Source organism: Physeter macrocephalus, chromosome 7, assembly GCF_002837175.3.
Source record: "Physeter macrocephalus isolate SW-GA chromosome 7, ASM283717v5, whole genome shotgun sequence".
In the NCBI taxonomy this organism is placed as follows: domain Eukaryota; kingdom Metazoa; phylum Chordata; class Mammalia; order Artiodactyla; family Physeteridae; genus Physeter; species Physeter macrocephalus.
The window spans coordinates 118,120,274-118,145,284 of NC_041220.1; the positions used below are offsets into that span (position 1 = coordinate 118,120,274).

Below are 25,011 nucleotides of genomic sequence, written 5' to 3' on the forward strand. Positions count from 1 at the left end.
CCTAGAGGGGTGGGATAGGGGGGGTGGGAGGGAGACGCCAGAGGGAGGGGATATGGGGATATATGTCTACGTATAGCTGATTCACTTTGTTATACAGCAGAAATTAACACAACATAATAAAGCAATTATACTCCAATAAAGATGTTAAAAGAAAAAAAGAAAAGGTAAGGATAGGATTGAGGAAAATGGAAGGTGGCTCTGCTTTATGGCAAAACGGGTTGCAATCTGTGAGATGCCCTGTGGCTCTAAGTTTCTAGAGGCATTCATGAGGTGTGTGTGTGTATACGCACACGGGAGCACTTATGTTTGTATGTGTACATGCAGTATCTATCTAATATTTATTTACATTTTTCAAGAATGTGATATAGCTCAGACTACAAGGGGGGGGAAACAACTCTTCATCTATCTTTTTTCCCTCTTCCAGCCAAGTAAGTTAGAGAGTTTCAACCCTAGAAGTTACCTCACATTTCACAGAAGTGAAATCCCATTACGACAAGATATGCCATTATTTTAAAAGGTTAGCTACACAAACTGTATTGTGGAAATGCACTCACACAGAAAATCCAAAAACAAGTGTACCCAAATTTACCAAAGTAATATTAAAATTGAGCACAGTGTGTTTAGTGAGTCTAAACCCTGATGATATGTCATAGTTGTTAAAAATGCAGCTGCCCACACTGAGCTCAGAGCCGCTAAAGCAGAGCCCGCGTAGGGGCTGGACAGTTCTATGTATATAAGTTTCAGCACTGATTCTGCTCCACAACTAGGAAAGAATCTCTAGTACAAAATATCAGGGTTTTTGTGTTTTCTTTTTAAATGATCTGATATTCTTCAAGGCCAGTAACATTGATACACTGTAAAAAGTGTTTTCAATGCAAGAACCAAATAAATGATTTATTTAAGTTATTTAAATGAATGAGATACGATTCAGGAGCTGTGAAGGTGGTCCATAATAACATCTTTTGCAACGTAAAAGGCGTGCAAGAAAAAAATTTAAAAGTGAACAAGGAAAGCAGAGAGGGAATTTAGTGTTCAGGTGAGGGCATCATAATATTCAGCTGATGATCAGAACTACAATGCTGAGTCATCGATTTAAATGTGTTCAGTCCCTCTCTTATAAGGCTACAGATCAGTTATCTAGAAACTTCATTTATAAAGAAACACTTTCTAATAATAATAGTAATAATAACTCACACTTACTTATTTTAAAAAATCCTCTCAGAAGTTCTAGGAGGCAAGTGCTATTATTATCTCCATTTTTATAAGTGGAAGCTAGGGTACTGAGACTTGCCCTGGTTCTGACCCGTCTACACCACAGCCTCTCTCCAGTGCCTGGTCCGAGGGCCGCACTCTAGCTGCACCCAACGCCCCACCCCCTAACACATCCTCCATAAGACCTATCTGCGTCTGCCTGTCTCTCAGGGTACTCCGCTCCTCTGAAAATTCATCAGCAGAAACAGATCCATGATGGGGCTGATTTATTGCAAGGGAAATATTTGAGTTATCTGCCATTAACCTTTACATCTGAACAATAACATTTTGTGGCAATGCTCTAACCCAAAGGATTTTAGAGTTCCTGCTGAGGAAATATTCTCAGGGAGGCAGGAGGAAGACAGAGCTTGGGGCACACCTAAGACCCTACCCTTTAATTAGGCTACAATTCCAACTTTTTAGAATAATAATAGCTGTTTCCATTTTAAATTGCTTTACAAACTCTAAAACGTCTTCATTTAATGCACACCCTATTTGACCCTCATATAATTCTATGAGGGTAAAATATTTCTATTTTATAGGTAAAGAAGCCAACTCAGAGATATTAAGGAGATGGGGTTAGCAGGTGCAAAGCAAAGACTTGAACCCAGGCATTGTGACTCCAAACACTGTGCTCTTCTCACATCTGCCTTCCTAGGCATGGAGGTAACTCTAGGAGCCCAAGATGCACACAGTTTGAGATCAAGCACCAAGTTCTTGTGCTAATGATGTAGTGTCAGGAACCTAGAGGGTTAGCTCCTGCCAATAACTCCAGCAGCAATATTTTCAGAACATCCTGAAGTATCCCTTTTATTTCAGTCTCTCACCTATTTGGAGTATATGTTGACATGCAGAAATTCTGTGATAAAAACTGTGGTGGAAAGCCTCCCCATTCTATACCTTTGAGCGTGCACAGGCTACTTTCTGATTAGAGCTGGTTGTTAAAGGCCTAACTCGGAGCTCAGTCCCCACAGAACAGTCAATTACATTCCAAGATCCACTCTTTCCCTCTTAATCCCTGTTGAGCATCTTGTGGTACAGACATGACATCTGTGCTAAGGGCTTCCTGGTGGAGGTGACAGGATGGGAGTATAAACCCCATGACCTCTGAGGGGGATTCTCTACGGCCCTAATCTCAAAGTGCCTCCCGGACCATGAGCTTTATCGTCACCTGGGAACTTGTTAAAAATGCAAATGCTCCTGCCCCAGACCTCCTGAATGAGAAACAGCAACCTGCTTTTAAGCGGCTCTCCACGTGACTGCGTTGTAGACTAAAGTTGGAGAACGATAACTCTAAACTGATTGCTAGAGAGCAGCAACCTCAAATTTAACAGATACTATTTTTAATTATAACAATACTGGTGTACTGCAAAATCGGCATGAAAATGATTCCTTACCACACGCCCACATATCCACTGGCTTTCCATAAGGATCTTTGCGTAAAACTTCTGGAGAAAGATATCCAGGTGTGCCAGCAAAACCTAGGGAAAACAGATGTTAATGAATTAAAACCAACTTGACAAAGCCAATATGAAATGGCAAACTAAGGAAGAAACTTCTTTGGGCTTCTTTATCTGTTGATCTGTTTGTCAAGATAAAACAAGGCTCTCAGAGAACGAAAAGAATGTTGGATGAGTTTCTCTCCATAGCAGTATCAACACTAACCTGCCCTGCTTTGTAGCTTATTAGAAAAAACACATCTTTCTGCAGATATGAAAGCCAATCTATTGTGCTGCACAGTGTGTGTACTTCAGGCCATTTGGTCAGCAGTTCTGATTCTTGTTTATGTGTGAGTTAAAACTAAACCTGTGAAAAGAATCAGGACATCCTCCCCTACACCTGGAAAGAAATTAGGAGAAAACTGAAGATAGGGTTACAACCTTGCCAAAGATGATACTTCTCATGGTACCTACGTAACTTTATTATGAGAGGTACTCACCTATAAAAGAGACGGACCCAAAATGTGGATCCGGGGGACAAACTTAAAGCAAATTTTCAGTAAATATTTTTGGAAGTGAGGTGGTCTGTACAGGGTGGGGGATGGCACTGAGAGTAACTGAAGAACTCACTAGGAGAAGGAATGAGTCCAAAATACATCAAAGAGCTCACTCTGTACTAATAAATAATCAGTGTGTACTTATAACTGGCAACTAAAGAGAAGACTCCGGAATATTCAGATGAATCACTGTTGGACAAGTATCAGCTAGACTTTTAACTTAAGGGATGCGGTATGAGAAACTAGATGGCCAAAGAAAGTTTCCTGTCGTATAAATCAGTATGTCCAATAAGGTACACTTAAATGACAATTTACAGCTAGAATTTAGAGTAAAATATTTCTTATTTCCGAAAATAATGGTTTTCAAATAAAAATATGTACTTTTAAAAATACCAAAAATAACTATTCCTATTTGGAAGTTTTCTTTAAAGGCACAGGAAAACTCGAAACTGTTCTTTAAAATGATATGTAATCAGGAATTCCTCTGACTACAAATCTCTGGTGAAGCACCTTATATATTTACTGGGACGAAAAGTGTCCAAGAAAGGAGCTTTTCCCCCATCTCCATGACAGATTTGTACTTAAAAACAAGCAGATGTATAACAGCTGGTTACTCCTTTGAACAAAATTACATTAGAAAATGAGGCAAAGGATTTTGGATATCACTTTTTTCCCCATTTTCATTACTTTTCTTTTCCTTTCCTTGTTCGGTTTAGAGGAGGGCGGGGTAGACAAGGAGAAGAGACTTCAAGAAAAGACCTGTAGGTTGTAGTTTAAGCTCTACACGGACCACAGTGGATCCACCTCTACCTCAAACTTCACTTGATAGAAACGTTTGCTCAGTAGTAGTGAAGTAGAAAGAACTACTGAGCAGCAGTGGTGGTTCCCCTGAGTGAAGTTCAAGGAGTACCTGAAGGAGAGACGTGGAGTCCGCTCTTCTAAGGCAGGGTAGGCACAATAGTTTTCAAGAGCTACCCAGTGCTTCTCACTGCCATATACCTGCTCTCTCATTCCAACCATCCCTCTCTGACTCCTCCCAAATTGAGACACACATGGAACCCAATGGGACACCAATGCCAAAGACCAGATTAAAGACCGAGGTCCCAGCTGGCACTTTAAGTTCCTTTACCATCTGGTTCTCCCCTTCATTCACCCAATATGACTTCTTTCTACTTCTGAGCACTTAACCTAAAAATCTCTTTAAGGTCTCTTGAAGATAAACTTCTCATGCTCACCCTGATGATACTTTTTCTGTTCCTTGGACCTTCAGTTTCTTCTTCTACCTTTACTCTAACAGAAGGTGGCTCTAAATTATTTCCATGTTAGAGATCTCTTTAGCTAACTAGAGTTCTCAGTGGTTCTTTCTTACTCTGAATTTTGACTACCCTTTTATATGCAATCTGTACCCTCCTAGCTAGAGTTGGTAAACTTTAATATATGTCTTAAATAACTCAGTAGAATACCTGGCCTGGAGCAGGAAATGTTAATGATATTGCATCTAGGTAGAAAAGATAGGGAAATAAATCACTATGTAAGAAATGCAACAACAATCTTAAATGTAAATTATTACAAACCTCTTCTGGAGACTACAAACGCTAAGAGTACAACTATCATTTGAGCAGTCAGTGGGGTCCTTACCCCTAAGAATAGTGAAGCCTACATCTAAATGCACGAACATTCAAACAGTGCACTTACGCTACAATGTGTTCTCATGAATACAGAAATACTGAGGGTAAGATAAATTAGGTCTTCTTTAGCAGCAGATTAAACTCCTAAGAATCTAGTTTATGATGATATATGCTATCAACAGGAAATTTAATGAGAGCTTGCCTTCTTTATAGACAGCATATGTTTCTCACTCTGAAAAACCAATAGGAATATCAGAACAGATCAAACAAAGAGAAAACAGAATTACTTACAGTTGGAAATGTATCCATTGCAACATACTGCCATTAAAAAAACCCTTAACTTTAAATAAAAGAGACATAATAGCAACCAAGCAAAATAATTCTTCCATGAAGTAAGATCATGGTAGTTATCCTTTTTACCTAGCAGCAACAAAAAAACAGAAATGTATTGAAAAGAGCATTCCCAGTCCCGCAGGAGAAACAGGCTGTTCTCTTTGGTAAATTTCTAGCCTTCCTAACAAGTATGTTATAGGGTGTTACTTGTAGCCTTTTTGGCTAGTATTCAAATAGATCAGGGCTAGAAAGACAGAAGAAGTAACATGGGAAAAACAAACACTGGAACTTGAAAATGAGAAAAAAATAATCAAACACAATAGACAGCTTCTATAATGGCTGGTATAGTTTTATTTTTCTTATTTGTAATAAACCTCTCACATTTATTGAAATAAAATTATGTAAAAGCCTGAAACTCTGGCATTATACATAATGAAGAAAGAGTTCTGCTCTTTTCTTATTAAAATAAAAAGGTTCCCCACTCAACACTTATATTTTAAAAGATAAAATTAATCAAGCACGTGAGACTACGGCAGACGATACTGAATAAATATCAAAACAAGTCATTCATACTAAAATAAGCCTTTACTCCTAAAACCTAAAATATATCACACAATACCCCCAAAAGAAATGTAGTACATCATATGCCCACTTTTCCTTCACTTAGGTAACCATGAGGATTCACTTGAACTTGTAGAAAAAACTATTCTTTAAAAAAAAAGCTTAAAAAAAGCTAAAGAAAAAAATAAAAAAGAAGTATTCTCTTAAGCTTAGAAACTATGTGTTTCTATACTTTTGAAATGCTGAATTTTCTTAGAACTTATAATGCACCTCTTAAAAGTCATTACCCTAATAGCTACCTTAGCAAGAACTTAACTGATATCACCATACTAAAAAGAAAATGGGAATTTTATTCCCCATCTGTCGTTGCTTCTCTAGGACCAGCCTGCTATGAAAAATGAATTATCACAATTTGAAAATTTGTATACTTTTATATGGATGTTATTGCTTTCACTAGCCTGATATTTAGTCATTCACTCAACAACTTTCACTGTGTAGGCCAAGTACTGTGACATGTGTTTCATTCCAAGATGGTTTTGAAAACTTACTGAACAGCTTTCATAGCCCAGGCATTTTCCAATGCTCTACTTCACTTAGTCTCATAACAGCCCCATAAAGGACTGTTTATTATCTCCATCTACAAAAAGGATACTGACCTCACAGAGTTAAAGTGACTTGCCCAGTGGCATGAAGCTATTAAGAATCAGAGCCAGGATATCAGCAGAAGTATTTTCATTCAAAAAGCAGAAACTTTTCACTACACACAGTCTCTCAAACAGCTTTTGATCTAGCAGAAGAGATAAAAAAATAGAGCCCCAAGCAAGAGAGATTTCAGGAGCTCAACTCCAATACTCTTGTAAGCATCATCCAAGTTGTCGATGTTAAACTGGAGCCTTGGTTCTGGTTAATAAGGCTTCTGGCTTATTCCTGATATCCAATCATCATCTTGTACACAGTTCTGGCAATTACATCCCTGAGCCTAAGTCCCTCTTTTGGTATCTCGTGAAGAAGGGTCCTGCTTTGCTCTAGAAAGGACTAGAGTCCTGTCTTTGAGCCCAATTTCCGGGACTCTGATTTCTTCTAAACAGATTCCCTTTAGAGTTCAGGGTTCCTGTCCTTTCTGCATGTTACCTGTAACTTGCTTTCTCCTATATACTCCTTAGTTCAAGCTGTCTTCATGCATAATTTGAACTACTGCATTAGCCTAACTGCTTCTTTGCCTGCAGGCTATCCTTAAAGCCATCCTCCACCTTGCTACCAAAATCAACATTACTTAACATAAACCCAATTATGTCCTTCTCTGCTTAAAATTTTTTACCAGATCCCTGACACTTCTAAGATAAATGCCAAATCCTTCAAAAGGACATAAAATCCTTTCCTAATTCATCAACTACCACTCATCTCAGTATATTTTAGCTATAACAAACTTATTGTTATTCCTGAAATAGAAAAAAATTGTTTTATGCCTCTGAGATTGTGCATGTACTGATCCCTCTGTGTGGAATGCCTTTATCTCCACGCATACCAGTGAATAAAACTCCCATTCATTCAGCCACTAGGAAGGCAGAAGCCATACCCCCATCACTGAAACTTTCCCCAGAGGCAGAATTTCATAATTCTTCTCTTGTGCTCCAGAGCACCTCACGCATGCTTCGGATACAGGTGCCCTGACACTGCATGCTAAATACTTATTGATATAGAAGTATGAGCATCTCAAGGGGCAGGACCTCTTAATTTATGTATCTCCAGTGATCTGCTCTGCCCATTTCTGTGATAGCCCCACTACTTCCTGTTGGACCCCAACTCCTGTTATTGTATATTCTTTATCTGTGTCAACCATACTCTCTCCTATGATAAAAAGATGTTTCTGAATCTCAAATTTACAGAACTAATTCTAGGTCCTACCTTCTTTCAGTTTGCAGTTAAAAGGAACAAGCTTATTTATATGTCAAAATATGACACACCGGGCTTCCCTGGTGGCGCAGCGGTTGAGAGTCCGCCTGCCGATGCAGGGGACACGTGTTCGTGCCCCGGTCCGGGAAGATCCCACATGCCACAGAGTGGTTAGGCTGGGGGCGGGGGGGGCGGGAAGACACACCAAATGCCAAATTTGGAGGTATTAAACTCACCTGGAAGGTAAGGAGAGCCTTAATGTAAAAGGCAGTATTAAACTTGAGAAGTATCACAGACAAGGATAATGGTCAGGTACTACTGAATCAGGACAGGCAGCAGAAAATGAGGTCCTGAATTAGGCTGCCTTCAGAGAAGACAGGCAAGGGTGCCTCACCAGCCACTCCCATTAACTAGCTGGGGCAGATCAGACAGACACGGTGAATCCTGGGAGCTCTGTGTACATTTTAGTACATGTGTATGTTTAGGGATACAGTGAAGTATTTGCACAGAAAACAAAAGAAGTAAAGCACTTATTGAGCTCTCTTTGTATTTGTTGTTGTTGTTTAGAGGAAAAGCAATTCAAAGTGAAGGGCATTTAAAAAATTTAATCTCAATACATTGAAAGTCAGAAAAGAAGTAAGACTGAGGCTCTCAGAGGTTATATTTTAGGACACTACGTGAAAAATGGGTTAATACTGGGAAATGGCAGAAAGAGAAGCATAAAATCAGTGGCTAAAGTCATTTATTTTGGCTGAATATCAAAACAAGCCATACGCCTGGTTAGAAATACTATAACTTAAATTTGTTTAGAGTTAATTTCTTCCTTAATTGCAAGGAAATGGAAATTTCATCATATAGAAATTTTGAAATTATCAAAATTGTAGAGAGGAAACTGGCACTTTGGAGAAATAGAAGATGAGACGAAACACACACACATATATAGATATATAACATATATTATATAAATCTCTATATATACACTTTATAATATTTTTAAAACTTAAATTTGCTAATCACAAAATATGTAAAATATTCTGCAAGTATTTCCTGAGTACCTACTGTTTACATAGGCGTTTTTAGCATCACGTGAGGCTGTATGTGAATAATCAATGTTCTCTCAAATACTCTTTGACTACTGCAATCCTCCTATTAATTCTTAGAACAGAATCCATTTTTTTATCCATCCTTTAAGAAAAAAGTCTATGTGTTATTGCTCTTCTAGTCCCTTAAATTATTTTTAGGTTATATATCCTTTAATGTCAGTAAAATCAGGTACATATAAAGGTCCAATATCTTAAAATTAGTCAAGTTGTCAGAATGAACATTTCCATTCTATTTTGGTTAGGAAGTGGGATGTGACTGGAGCCAGAATAGTACAAGCAGCATGAGGTAGAGAGATCCTACTCACCAAACCACGCCTGCTGGTCTCCTTGAACTTCTATGGCTAAGCCAAAGTCTGCCAGTTTCACAGCTGCTCCCTTGGATTTGCTAGCTAAAAGCAAATTCTCAGGCTTTATTTAGAAAGAAAAAAGAGAGACTGAAGTGAGAACCTATTTTAAGTGACTATTCAAAACTAACATTTTATAAGGGTAGGAAAAAAAAAAAAAAAAAGGCATGCACTGTCCTCTCTCTCGGAGACTGTCATTCCTAAATCCCAGGGAAAATATGGTTAGAAAATGATAACAAATGACCATGTGTGCAGGCTTCAGACAGATGCCTAAGTGTACGGGAGAGATACTGGGCTGAAGAGAGAATACACTTGGGGAGCGATCAAATGAATGGGAGCACCTGTCTTGACCTGCTCACATGCTTCCAAGGGCTGCTTGAGGTCCAGACTTGGCCACGGACATTGGCTTAGAAGCCTAACAGAGCACAGACATTTTCAGCAGAAGGAAACTTGGCAAAATGATAACAAGAGTTGGACCGATCTACAGACATTTGGCAAATGAAACTGTGCAAATTAAATCCTAGTTGACTTCAAGATTTTGGAACCGAATGCAGTGATTTTGATTCCTCAATGTTTCCAAACAATTTCTGTACAAATTTTGGAGTTTTATCCTGAATTATGTATTAAAATTGCTGTCTTTAAGAATCTGTTTATTCTTAAAGGCAGAAAGAGTCTACTACTATTTGCCAAATGTTATAGTTGGATTTTTTTCTTCATAAGCCAGTTTTTAAAAACATAATTTATATGTCTTCAAAGTGTGATTCAAAGTATTACTTATATATTTATTTTCACATCTCAGAATACTATAAGAAAGACACATTTTTTATTTTCTTCGGTATTTATCGTTACTCAAGGACTGATAACTCAGTCTTGGAATAAGGCTGTGCCTACACCACTGTTTCCCAACCAGGGCATCGAGACACATTGGTACTTGGAAAATAAGCACCGTGGCAAAGTCTTGAATTTCCATGGACTGCCTTTGTGGGTTTTAAGAAATGAAGGGAAAAGATGGTCAGGAAAAGGAGGCTGATTAATACGTACGGTAAATCTATCATCCTTCGCTATGTGGATGAACGTATGTCTGGATTGGTATGTATATTTGGGAGAGTGGTTCAACATCTTCTTACCTTGGGATAAGACCCAGCAAATTTAGCGGTGTGTCTCAGACTGAAAAGAGTTGGGAAACAATGGACTCTGCAAGTGTCAAAACGACTGCCTGAAAAATCTAAAAATTCAGTCAGTCAAATTGGTTTTGTTTATATGTTGACAAACAACTAATTTCAATTTTTTTTTCATGAAATTGGCTACTTTTTTTCCTTACTGAATTAGTCAGCTCTGTTGGTTGTTTTGACCTTGGGTAAACACAGCCTAAACCAATATTTAATTTATTAATTAAGCCAGCCATGCAAATTAGCAAGGACTCATAACCAGAACTCAGAAGAAATCAGGTTAAGTCTACAAGAACTAGAGTGTAGGCAAGTAAGTTTTAATCAAGTACCAGACTTCTTCGGGCTATTGCTGCTCACTGCCATCAGATCCATCACTGTTATGACAATTGGTAATTGTAAGGAAAACTTTGTAATTTTTTAGGGCTGATAGGGTTTTTACCTCAACACTAAATACATGATAATTTAATTTCGATGTTGGGATGACGAGGTCTCAAGTATATGAAAGATCTTCATACTAAAATAACTTTTAGTAAAATTTGACATTATTTGGAACTCTTGTTCATCTATCAATATACTATAGTATCTAACCATGCTATAACATCAATATTTGACATTTTATTTTCACAACTAAAGTTTATGGTCCACTACGTTCATGTACCTTTTACTTTAATTAAGAAGTGATTTCCAGCTATTAATTTACGGAATAAATAACTTGGAAAAAACCACATTAAACTGTAAGTGATAGTTTATTTCTCTGTAACTTTCATATTCAAAAGCATTGAGATGTCAGAGAGATCTAATACACATCTGTCCTAATTTGTCAAGCACAGACTCATTCAGGGAAAGAGTTCCAATCACTTTAGAAATCACAATCGTTTTAGGTCTTTCAGATCTCAAGTGAGCAAATGCCAGTGTCATCAGTGAACAAACAATTTAATGTGCTTTTATTCTTATCAATAAATCAAAAAGCTCTGGGCAGTGCTGTGTGCATTATGCCCTTAAACACCAGGTATCTGCCAATTCAGAAGGAAGGGAACACCTTAGAGTTTTATCATGCATGGCCTCTTGAATGACTGGGGCAAATATTCATACCTAGAGACGACCTAGAAGACCTCTCTGTAGGGCCTTGTGAGTCATCCAGGAAATAATAAATCCATCTGGATCAGTGTTTCACCTTATACCCGTGAAGACTGTTCAGCTGCAGTTATGCACAGGAAAAGGCATGTCTATTTCAAGGTTACTGTATAGATGTAAAAATAAATAGCACTGAAATGGCTTCATGTTTAAGCATATCTTAAACATGATATGCAAACCTAAAACATAGAATTATGGAATGCAAACTGAAAAATTAGGATGATTACTGACTTTATTAAAGGATCATTTGCTTTATAAAGAAACATTAAAAATATCACACACATTTGATTTATATACAACTCTTTGGAATATATTTGTTTGAATAATCTTGTTACCATGTTCTGCAAGGATATGGAAGGCTTAATCACCAAGAATTTCTAGAGCAGCATTTAAACCAGGGCACCACACAGTTATTCTGATTTTCTTTAACTACTACCATTCATAGAGCCGCCAACTTGAAAACATACTGCACTATAAAAGTTCACTGGCAAGTAGGTTAGTTCAGATTATGAATGTCCACAGAAATCAAGATAATATGTGGTTATAGTCCACAAAAGCTGAAACAGTAGAATCTCTCACCTAATCAGTGGCTACTTCTTTAGAAAGGATGACCTTTACATTCTTCACTGCTAATATTCTAGTATTTTGATTTTCTAAAACAAATGAGAAAGGTGAGATCAGAAACTCAGGCCTTCCAACACAACTATGGTTGAACATGGGGCACAGACTATGAGAGAAACAGGCGGCACAGTGATCTAGAAAGAGGGTGAAGGCCTGCACTTATTTCCTGGTCCTGACCGTGATTAACTATGTGGATTTGGGCAATTTCGAATCTTGAAGCTAATTAACTAATTATTCATCTCACAAATGAACATTATAGATATACATTTTATCTCAAAACAGTATATATAAAATCCCACTGGATTTAATCACAGGGGCTCGTAAGGGACATTACGTGCGTTAGTGATTAGCTATTATACTGCAGTGCAGCTGGCCATTTCAATGTGCATAACATTGAATATCTGTAATGAATGCTCATGACTTGAGAAATGTCTGTATTTCTAAATTAAGTGTAATCTATTATGTTAATATTTACACATTGAGATTATCTCTAAATTCTTACAATGCATCACTGTTTAGGTTGGTTTTTAAATAGATTCTACTGACATTCTCACACACAGGTTCCCTCCCCGCCCCATTGCTTCCTAATGATGCAGGATTTTCCACGACATCTGGTCTTAGTGTCAACAACCATTTATAGCATATCAGCTGTAATGAGCAGCAACTGTTTGCAAGTTTTGTTCTGTACTTCCACATGGATACAATGGCAACTACTTCCATTGCGATTTGGGATTTTCTTGAAACTGTCCAAGTATCTCAAAGTACCGAGGCAAGTTGCTGGAATCACTTTCAGAACTGGAAGAGACTTGGGAGATAAAATAATTCAAACCCCTCAAGTTTGAGGTAGAGAGGTTCAAAACGATGAAGCAAGGACTTGAGGCCAGATTTCCTGATCCCTTCCTTTTAAAAGACGTGCTACTGAGGAAGCTCCTCTGATGGTATAAAAATCATTCATTCTCAAAAGGCAGTCTATCCAGCAGATATTCTTAGAAGAATTTAAAGCAGTCAAAAATATTTATTACCCATAATCAAATAAAACAAGGGGAAACTTATGAAAAAGACATAATTTTGATTTTGCTTCTCAAAAATCTCATAAACACATCATGAGGATTTCTAAACTAGCGTGATCTTTATTAAGAAACTGATTCAGCAGAGGTGATGATCATCCTTAACATGAGTCACATTAACATCTTCAACATTAGTGATATCACAGATTTATCTGTGCACATTCGTGATATCTATCTAACCAATGAAACTCAAACATTTGGAAATTATAAGGGTAGTGAAATCATGTGTGTTTTACTTTTTTAAAAAAGCAAAACTTTTTAAATGAATATTATAAAACAGCAAGTTATTAGTTTTATTATCCTATATTACTTGATGCTTACATTCCCTTGGATATTAGCTTTTAAGAAGTAAAATTGTCCTTTAAAATTTCTTTCTTCTATTGGAAAGTCTCAATATTTCAACATGAAGTTAACCAGTCAGTGCTTTGGTGCATTTTCAGTCACTTCTCCTTTGCCAAAGAAGGTGTGAACAAAGCTCCTAGAAATCAACTAAATGAAATTTTGCATGAATTGAAAAGCCTGAATATCAGGCTCGCTCATGCACACGGTGGAGGTCCTTTTGTGCACATGGTACAAGTGACTTTTGTTTTTATTTTCACATGGCATGGACACCGGAATTTATGTACTTAGCATGGGGAATTTCTAGCTGATGCATGCACTGTGAGTTTGTGATAAGGAAGTACTGTTTCTGTCATCGTGCATATATGAGCAAGTTCATAAGAATCACTCAGTATTCCATTCCTGTTTCTTGATTTGCCTCTGCATTATCAGCACACACTATCAAGTAGCTTGAAAGAACCCCAGTGGGACTTCCCCAATTAGCTGTTTCTCCACAGCCTGATCTACACCAAGTACTCCATAAAGAAATACTAGAATGACTAAATGAATTATGGAATTTGTCACATGTATATAGTTTGTTTCTAATATAGCTAGACAAACATTACGTACAAGTGATGTGTTCTTTAAACATTTTTTTTTAAAGATGGTTCTGAGAGAAGGGGAATAATTGTGATTTTATAATTATGCTAAATGTAGAATTCACTACTTGATATATCTACTACCCATGGTGACAAGGATCTACTGAATGCTTGTCAGATTCCCAGAAAATGAATTCCTTTCTTTTCTGGTCATACATTCATTCGATTTTATTGACATTTCTATGAAAGTGTTAAAAATCCCCCCAAATCTCCAGAATTATTATCTTCATTTAAATATCTATATCTATTCAACTATCCATCTGTCTACCTACCTATCACTCTCATATCCATCTACCCATCTAATGATTTTTCCATTAAACATTATTCTTCAGGAGGTAGGCTTTAAGAAAGACAGTATTTTCCACTGAGGCAATTCACTGGTGCTGATTTGTTGCTAAAAGATTCAGTTGTATGTATGAAGCCTCCTATCCAGATAGCTGTTCATGAAGTAGTTTAGTAACCATTTCTGATACACTCCGAACTGAAGAAATCTTACTACTGTGTGTGAAATATGTTTACTTGAAAAAGCACAGCTATATAACTGTCTCCTTTGACTTACTTCCTTCTGTCAACTGATTCACAGAAATTGTATTCTCCCAGTTCTTAAATGAGACAACACATCTGACTTGATATGCCTTTATTTCCTGTGACATCGAGAGTTGTCACTTGTTACTGCAGCCTCTTTTCGACCTAATATATTTTTGGATGCAGTGCTTGTCTGATGTACTTCCTTCTTTCTGGGACGCACAGCACAGATACATTTTTCCACATATATTTAAGTGATCTTTAATTCACCAGCCTGTACGTTCCATACATACAAGGTCTGTTTTTGTTTTGCTCTGTAATATATGCCCACAGCCCAGACAGGGCCTTGGTAGGTGCTCAAGAAATGTTTGATTAATGTTTGTTCTTCTCTTTTGATACTTGAGTTTTTAATCAGCAGAGTTCAAAAATATCCAACACCACTCTTCATAAACAATCTATTTTTAAGCACTCCAAAGTGATTGTCTTGATGTGGCCTAAAATTAAATGTGGCAAATCCATTTCGTTCTTCTCGATGCCTCATTTTCCAAAGGCTGTGGACAATGCCACCTTACTGATTTTCTAAATAGGACATTTTTGCTTTTTATACCAGTCTTTTGTCAAATTATGCTGCCCTCCTACTCTACATTAAATCTTAAATATGCCTTATTCTCTTATTCCTAATGATACGAATTTTGTTTAGCTATGAAAATCCATAGGTGGGGATTATTTTAATCCCTTGACTCACTAAATTTAGACCCATTTTCCCAAATAATTCTTAATATTGCTAGCAAGATTATTTTACCATCATTGTTTTGAACTATTCTTTGATCTCTATAATGGTTTTCAATTCATTTATCTAACTGAATTGAGAAGTGGTAGTGATGAAGCTTGCAGACCCTAGAACCCAACTGCTTGGGCACAAATCCTATCTTACTAGCTGAGTGACCTTGAATAAGTTCTTTCACTCCTGGTTGTTAAATCTCCCCTTAGGTAACATGGGGATGGTCATAGTGCCTTCCTCATGAAGTTGTTCTGAAGATTAATATGATGATACAGTACAGGGTATACAGTAACTGCTTGATAAATGACAGCTATGGCCATTTTTATTATTAAGGTTCTGCTTTGATTCAAACCCTCTCAAAGCCTAGAGTCATATCCCTGAACTATAGTCCTATAATTATGTTAGCACTGCTGTATCTCCCTAATACTGCTTGAATCTACATCAATTGGCCTGACACTGAATGCACCTTAGACAAAGGTTGTGGTCCATGTATCCAATGGATACTGCCTGGTGCTGACTGACATGCTTCTGTTATGCCAACATCCCACCACCCTGAACTGTCTCCTGTTGTTGTTTCTGTTGTGCCTGCTGTGCCTTAGCCTTGTCTCTAGGTCTCGGTAAGTTTCTATCTGGTGGATTCTACTGTCTAATAAGCCCCCAAGTGTGGCAGTTATTCAAATATTCAAACCGAGATCTGTATGCTATCACTGTATCAAAGAGGATATGCTTATCCTCTATTTTATTCAACGTTAATTAACATACACAACAATCTGTTTTATTCAGTGCTGTTCTTTATATTATAAATGTGCTTTTGGTTGAACTTTATTCATTCCTAAATTAAAGGACTATGCTGCAAGTATTAACTAGGTATAAGGTCCCACATTAGGTACTGTAAAGGAACACAATATGTTAAATAGCTATTATCCTAGGAGGGCTTTATAAACAAACTGTACAGTACTCCTATGCTCACAGGTGTCTGTGATAATGATGAAAAATGTAATACTTCCTGTGTTTTTATCTCACTGATATGGACAAATTAAACTGCGTGCCTGTCGTGTACATGAATTAACATATGAATCATGACAGGGAAACAAAAATATATGGCCCAATAGTAGTAAGGGCAATATTTTGATTAAAGCCTGATAATAGGTTTCAGCAATTGATCTTTTTCATTTTAATATATTGGTAAATATGCTATTGCAAGTTGTATACTTATCAGACTATGCATGGTGGATATAAAAGACACAAATCAAAGCCAGTGACTGAGCACACTTAAGGTGTGCATAAGTTGTCTCTCACGCACAAGTCTGGGCCTCTCTTAGTATATTTATGTCATGGCCTATTGAAACAAGCATGAGAATTAACTCAACTGAAGTTTATCCAAGTCAGCAATTTGACAGAAACTAAGACAATTACAGAAATTATAACAAGCTCTATCAGAAGTTCATCTCTATCCTCTCCTAAAATCAGAGTAAGAATGGAAAGCAAAAACACTTTTCTCCCTTGCAAAAAATCTGATGGGTGATGCAGCAGGCTATTTCTTTTAGTAGTAGCCTCTCTGGAAATCACCTGCCTGAGTTTTTAATTAGTGACTTTAGCTCATATGTCAGAAAATATATTTTTCTTCCCCACCCACATCCTAGGCTCACTGCCATCTCTGATTAAAGTTACAGTCTTTGGGAAAGGCTGAGGTTTCAGATGAAAAACCACAACTATACAGTTCTCACATTTGCTATTTCCCCCACCCAGGAGTTTCTCTCCATTTACGTTTCTAGGCCTTCACTATTTCTCTGAAATTTCGTAAGTAAAATTGGAATGCTGAGAGAAGAGGTCAGAAAATTAATAAAAGGACAGTCTTCTCTGAAATATTTAATTTCTAAGTGATCTAAACAATTTTCAACCTCAATGGTTATCAGAAGCTGAGTCAAGTCTTAAAAGTATTAGTATCAAATATACTATTTGATAATAAAATTTGTTTTACCCTTTTTCCATCTGTTTTAAAAGGCAATAGTATCTTGGCCCCTAGGAATATAAATAAATAAAAACCCAGGGAGCCTCAATGTCCTCAGAATTCCTGGGACTAATGTTAAGGGAAAGAGACTTCAGCACCCAGAATGGGATTCTTCAGCACCAATCGCTTGGGCCAAAAATCTACCTAATACATTTATCTCTATTTACTTTATAATTCTGATAACCATTTACACACTAGGTAAATATAATATGACTATAAAATCACATGTTTGATCAACAAACATACTATTATGTCCACAGAACAAGTTTAGAAAGAAAGAGATCATCAGTCCTACTCAAAATCACATTAAATGCTGCATCCATTCTTAGGAAGAAGGAAATATAACCTATTTATTGTTAATGTTAGGCAATGGTTCCTCTCTGGATGAAATGGGATTTATGTAAGTCTCAAGGGTGCATTAGAGAAGAGATGACCGTGGCGAGGGAAAGTGTCTTTGTAATGTGTCGGAATGAGTCCACACAGCTTTACTGCTCATATTTTTGCCTTTACAGGTATAACTGCAGCTGAACAGTCATTAGGAATTGTGTGGTGGTTTGTCTTCTCCAAGGGCATTCGTTACTCACCTTCAGGTCCCGATGGACTACGCCCATCTGATGGCAGTGTAGCACAGCCTCCAGGATCTGCTGAATGCAATGACTGCATGCAAACACCAGGGGGCGTGTGTTAGTTCCAAGCTTACACTCACTGTCTGTATAGCCTCATAGAGACTGGGTTAAAGTGCAAAACTAGCAGACAACTGGGGTTGTATTTAAACATCTTCAGTAATGTAAACATGCTCAAGTTGAGTGACTACTACCTCAGAACAATCAGGATCTTGCCAGATGTGAGCCAAAATGTGGGTCCACTTGTTCTAGAAAAATCCATCTTAAACATATTTAATTCAGGAGCTCATTTCCTGGTTATAAATCCTCACAGGAAATGAACTGGAACACAACTATTATTTTTATAGCTTTTGTGCTCCACCTCCACCCCCCACAAAAAAAGCTGTTTCTCTCTTCTCTCCCATTTTTCTAGTATCATTCCAAAGCTGTCACATTAGCAGTCAAGGCACCATTAAGGTTATATTAGGATATGTAATGAATTTTTGATAAATCATTAACTTCGCATGCTTTAATTTAGCTGGCAATTATTATCTCTTGCCTGAGGGTTCATCAGACTCAAATGGAGCAATGCGTAACCAGTTGTTCTGCTACAGCAACCCATGGTCTCAGAACAGAAGTGGTGTTTAAATCTACAGGCGGACATACATCACAGGCCAAGTTTATCTCCAGGCAAGTACTGGTCAACTCAGGAAAGCCTGCCCCCAAACTGCCTCTGGTGGTTTACTCCTTGGAAACGTAACAGGTTGTGTTCTCAATACTGTCCTTCCCTTTTCGCTATGATGTATATTTAGCCTGTAGATGAGCAAACTGAAAGAGCCATCATGCATTATCATTTCATCATTTAGTCATTTTAGGGAAAAGTTGGGAAAGGCAAGGGAACCATTTTAAATACCCACCCTCTGCCCTTTCCCCAGAAAAAAAAAAAAACAAAAAAAACTTCCTTTGATTCAGATTTATGGACTCCATATACTGACCTTCAGGTCCCTGTGAACTATGCCATTTAGGTGACAATGATTTACACTTTCTAGAATCTGCTGTATACAATGACTGTAAAGATACAAGGGCAGAATGGAAGGGAGAACATTTTAAAGGCACATAATCACATTGAATACAAAATAAAATGAAAGTTTGAACGAAACAAACAACAAACAAAAATTATATTTTTCACATTTTTTTTAGCTTTACACTGGAATTAAATAATGCTGAATAAAGCTAATTCTGGTTCTAACAAAAATGACATCCAACATAGAATTTGTGACATATTCAGACAAAACAATTTGAGCTGTGTGTGTTTTTCATTGCAACTCCATAAATTAAATCATTTGTATACAGAAGTCAATATTTCCATATTCAGGGAGAAAATTTTATAAATAATTCCCACAATGTTCTGGGAAAATTCTTCAGTGAAATAAAATTTATGGGTATTTCTCATACACATCTAAACTGTTTAAAATCTGAGGTCACAATTAAACATAGGTGTTGAAACAAGAGGGTAAACACAGATGAAGTGGCAGGTGAAACAAAGGTCAAAAAAAATGGAGGGAGACATTTACCATTTTGACTTAGAAATGGTGCTGCTTGTATAATATATTAATAGGAAAACTAACGCACGTCTCCAATAACAGGGAGAATTTAAAGTAAACCCATGGCATAAAACAAACTCCTCTTCAGTATACTCATACTCTGGGGAAGGGCTAAGAACTTACAAAAAATAAATAAAATTTAAAATCCCCTGGAGCACTGGTGGTTGTGAGACACATTTTCATACACCCCAGTGAAGGAAAACTTATGCTTATTACTACGTTAAAATGCACAATTTATGCTATTCTTATTAAAGGCTCACTGATGTCAAATAGACTGCTAATTAAATTCTATGGTAGACGTCATCGATGGGCACCTATAAGGTCCCATGAGCTGTCATATGACATACAGTAATGCAGAACATATCACACTGATGAATTCTGTACAAGTTCACTATGCGATTCAAATGCAAGTATATACAGACATTAATTCATTCTACATTCATTCACATAAGGATTAAGCAAATACTTTAATGAGGACATTTTCAATCATTTAATGTACAAAATAATACTACTCCAAAGTAAATTCTTGAATTAAAAAAAAGTAATCACCATCTGATTTATTACAACATGTCACAAAATTGATCATGATTCTGATTTTCTAGCTCTAACTCGATTAAGTGTACCACTAAAACAGCTTCATATTGGTTGTTTTTGACTATACAGCTTATTGGAGTGTTGGTAATTATCTGTTAAATCATATGACTCTTTTTCCTTCTACAATAATGTTCACTTTATACTACTTTTTAGGAATACTTCACTCTCTCATCTCAAACCACTGGTATAAGTTATTGGGCTTAATGAATAACAGAAAGTAAAGAAGTAAACAAGAATTCATATTAAATAAATTTCACCATATGTTACCAGTGAGAATGAATTCAATTCTTAACTTCTTGAGGACTGGTACTAAACAGATTTTTACAAATTATTTGCTCTTTATGCTTGTAGTTGAGAAGAGAATGTTTCTTCTCCTTGATTATGTGTGGGACCTATCCTAAAATATATCCCACAGTAAATTCCAAAATTTAATATAAGCACGCATATGAAATGATCCAACCAACCAAGGGTCTATCCTGTTATCTGCAGGGCTGCTCAATAGTGAAAATGGTCTCTAGATTAATTTCAACCAATATTTTGAAACACAATAACAACTTGTTTAACATAACTTTGAAAAGCAAAATAAAGGAAATTCCCTAACTTTTTTTTACTACCTTGATTAAAAAGATTACTCTCTTGGAAAGTGGGCAAATAGCTACTTCCAAGGCTATTCTGAAGTCCTTTTCAGAGGCCTAATGTGAGGATCTGGCTTAAACTGAACAAGTGATGATTCACTCATTAGAAGCATAAGTGACATGGAACTTTCTATTTGACTTTGGCAGGAAAAATTCCATTAAAAAATTAGAGTGTAGTCATGTGCAGAGAAGATTCACAAAATGTCATAAACAGTAACATTAAACCAAAAAGATTAATTAGAAATTTAGAAGTGAGCCTGTGTATACATGTGCTACTTTGGAGGGATGGGGAACCTTCTATCAGCTGACTGTCTGCTGAGGGCCAGGCTACAGCGGGATTAGCAGCCTTAGGAAGCTCTGAAAGCATTAGATAGAGAACCAGCAGGCAGAGACCATCAGTAACTGAATATATATAAAACATCTCATTTATATTGCTAATAATGAGCCAAGCACTCATGGCCAGATTTTTCAAAATGAGTACCAACTGCAGAATATATGTAAGAAATGCCAAGGAAATTAACACCATACAGTCTAAGTAATGTCTAAGCAAGTAGATTAATGTTACTTCACTCCAAAAACATTGCCTAGGAAGTCTCAAATTAGACAAAATGTTAGCCATTTTTAACTTCTGTAAAAATTTTGCCAATTAACAGGATTGGGAAATCCTCTTGAATACTCTGAAGTACCTGAATAAATATTTTTCAAGTGAGAGTTCCAAGGACATTAATGGAATTTCCAAAGCGTTAAACAGCTCATAATGCCTGAAGGAGACCACTGGGCCTTTTGGAGTCTGTTTCTTTTTATGGCCTCTGATTAGACATGGGCTGTTCATGGAACTTCTGTGATGATGGAAATGCTTTATATCTGCTATGTCCAGTCGGTTGCCACTAGCCACTCGTGCAATTAAGCACTTGAAATGGGGCTAGTGCAACTGAGGAAGTGAACTTTTTATTTTATTTAATTTTAATTAATTGAAATTGAAATTAAGAGTCATGTGTATAAACAACAAGGTCCTACTATATAGCACATGGAACTATATTCAATATCCTGTAATAAACCATAACAGAAAAGAATACATATATGTATAACCGAATCACTTTGCTGTACAGCAGAAATATAACATTGTAACATAGTATCAACTATACTTCAATAAAATAAATTAAAAAAAGAAAAAGAATCGTGTGACTAGTGGCTACCATACTGGGCAGCCTAGCATCTAGAGAGCTCATAACTTTGATAAAAAAGTATATTTCTTTATCAGAAGTCGTTCCAGTTAGGTTTTTTTAAGAAATAAAATATGTATTCTAACTATAGATACTAGATAAAATTAAAGTTTAGGCCAGATTCATAGTTTTTTTTTTTTTTTTTTTTTCAAAGAATCATCTTGGAAATCCTTAAGAGAGAACTATCAATTAAGAGGGTCTCATCAAGAAAAGTCCAAGATGGTATTATGAAAGTCTCGTAATCTTAAGCATTAACTATATTTATAGAGAGATATACTGAACAAGTGTCATCTGAGTGCTGAGTCTTGTATCTTGCCCAGGGCAAGTCACTTACCTGGCGTCGGCTTCACTGTAATATTCTCTCGCCACTATGTCTTCAAACAGTTCGCCTCCAGTAACTCTGTGAAGACAAACAAGATATTCACATTAAAAAAGAAGAAAAAACTAGGCATCAATAGATTTGCACCAGTGTTCATACAGAATATATGTTTTCAGATTATTTTAAAAATTATTATCAAAACATAAAGCATATTAAAACATTATAAGACTCCATAAGGGTCAATTTATATTAATCTAAACATTTCCATCTTTTCTGTTTGCCTTTGTATCACTAGATGCCGAGGATACCATTTTCTGTATACCATAAATATTCTCAGACATATCTTACAGAAAAGGGTTTCTATGAAACTCTTCAATTCTCTAAATATTAACTGAGGTCTGACAAAGTGTGTGGAACCATGTAGGAACATTTTCTGAACAAAAAGAGAGGATAACACATATCATGGGTGTAGAGTGTGAGTCTGCAGGCTGTATTTCTCCGGAGGGGCTCGTTTTATAAACTGCAATGAACATGCCTTTATGGGCTAGAGGTGGCCTTCCAAAATACAGACCACTTTGGGGCTGAGTGCTTGATTTTCCTTGTAAAGCAATTTCCTTTATGTTCCATGTCTTTGCCGGTAAACTAAGACTCAGGTTTTGGCAGTGCCTGGGAGGCAGCAGTGACCCCTTGCCACCTAGGAAGGAGCCATATCTGTCTGCCCTTTTTAATAAAGTGAAGACTTCCCCACAACTCAGCAACTAGATTTGGTTACTCCAGGAAGTTCATTCAGACCGTGGACTTCGAGGTTCTCTAAGGATATGTAACTATCTCTGGGATTCATTTCTTCTCCAGGTCCAATAGATTACTGCTTTGGGGCTCGAATTCCCTAACCAGTGATTCTCTGGCTTAGGCTTTTCTTCTCCCTGCTTAAAAAATGACTTTTTAAATTTTAAAATATGGAAATGTACCAAGTCCTCCCCTATCTCTTGATCTCAATTCCACTCCTGGGAGTAAACCGATTTTAACATTACGCCTGGCCTTTCAACTTCTTGTGTATCTTTTAACATTTAGACTTTTCCCTTTGCAAACACACACAAAGAAACACTTTTCTCACTAAAGTGCGACTGTGCAATATACAAAAATTAGGCTAATTGTGTTTTTCATTTTACATTAAATCATGGGCACTGTTTCATGTCAGAAGCATTTTTTTCCCTATTTAAAATAAGTAGTGTTTATGCGTGCGTGCATGCACATCTTTGAGAGTATTATTAGAAGATAAATTCTTAAAAGTAAAATTACTGGGTCAAAGAGTAACCACATTTAAAATTTTGTTGGGAAGACAAGGAAAATTACCTTCCAAAATGGTGGTACCTCCAACATTTTGAAAATACCGACAGGCCCACATCATTACTAATAATGGTTATTGTCAATGAACGAAAATGCCTATCTAATTGGAAAAAAGATAGCTCATGTTAATATGAATTTGAGTATTAGTGAAATGAATCATTTTCTTATGTATTTATCAGTCATTCCTTCCTCTGTTATGATCTGACTTGATTTTAAAAGAAACTTTCAGCTTTGGAGTTTAATCTCATAAGAGCTAACATTTGTTGAGCGCTTACCATGTGACACACAGTGTGCTAAGCTTTATATTAACTGATAAATTCTCATAATTTAGGACGGTTTTACCACTAGCCCAGTTTGTTGATGAGAAAATGGAAGTACAGAGAAGTTAGGTAACTTGCCCAATTTTACACAGCCTTGAGTGGCATAGGCGGGCCATCCACTCCACAGCCCATACTTTCAATCACTACACAGTACAGCCTTTTCAATAATTACACTGTCCATTTTTCTAGAGATTTAGAAGGTATGAGTCATTTGGTCAAGCAGCGAGTGAAGGTATAAAACTTGCTGTATGTACATTGGAGAGTGTGAGATAAAATTAATCTAAGATAGTTTTTTGTTGTTGTTCTTTACTTTAATAAGTTCTGAAATATCATCAAATGATAACATGTTCCAGGGATCACCAGTTATTACTCTTGTCTGTATTTTCCTCTCCTAAATGAAAAGTTGTGATACTAAAAACTGTAAATTTGTCTGAAAGTTTACCCAACTTTCCCCCATCTCCATTGCATTCTGGATATTTGTAAGTCCTTTAATGTTGAAGTTACTATTTTCAATTCTATTACTTTTACATATAAAATGGACATCTAAAATGATTATTTAAAACTTCATATGGGCTTGTTATGAAAACTATGGTTATGTGTACATGTAATTTCATTTACTGGCACAGCTAAGTTTTTCTCCCAATTAGAATCTATGATATTAACACAATCATACAGTGTGCCCTAGACAAATTACGATACAAAGTAATTAAATATTAGACAGAAAGAACTTCCAACAAATCTATTACTGTCTCTGTAACGATGATAACAGTTTTGTGGGATTTCTTCCTTTGAACGTGACCAACGTAGATATGATATATATTCATATTTATCTTTGTTTCTGACCACAGGTACCAAGAAAATCTGTATATATTACAAACAATTTTGGATTGTTAAAGTATTTAACAAATATTGATTAAAAAGCCCATTGTAGGGCTTCCCTGGTGGCGCAGCGGTTGCGCGTCCGCCTGCCGAT

The 25,011-nt window shown here is 36.6% G+C and overlaps 1 protein-coding gene across 33 annotated transcripts in view; it reads right to left on the reverse strand.

Moving 5' to 3' along the window:
• The window catches only part of CAMK2D (calcium/calmodulin dependent protein kinase II delta), a 321,127-nt gene that overhangs the window by 61,430 nt on the left and 234,686 nt on the right, over nucleotides 1–25,011 (reverse strand). For all 33 annotated transcript variants that reach the window (XM_055086199.1, XM_028492203.2, XM_028492202.2 and 30 more), the window contains exons 5-8: nucleotides 22,387–22,452; nucleotides 18,992–19,064; nucleotides 9,071–9,173; nucleotides 2,649–2,732 (exon numbers count right to left, since the gene is read on the reverse strand). In XM_055086199.1, the coding sequence (XP_054942174.1) occupies nucleotides 2,649–2,732; nucleotides 9,071–9,173; nucleotides 18,992–19,064; nucleotides 22,387–22,452 (326 nt within the window). The remainder of the gene's footprint in view (nucleotides 1–2,648; nucleotides 2,733–9,070; nucleotides 9,174–18,991; nucleotides 19,065–22,386; nucleotides 22,453–25,011) is intronic.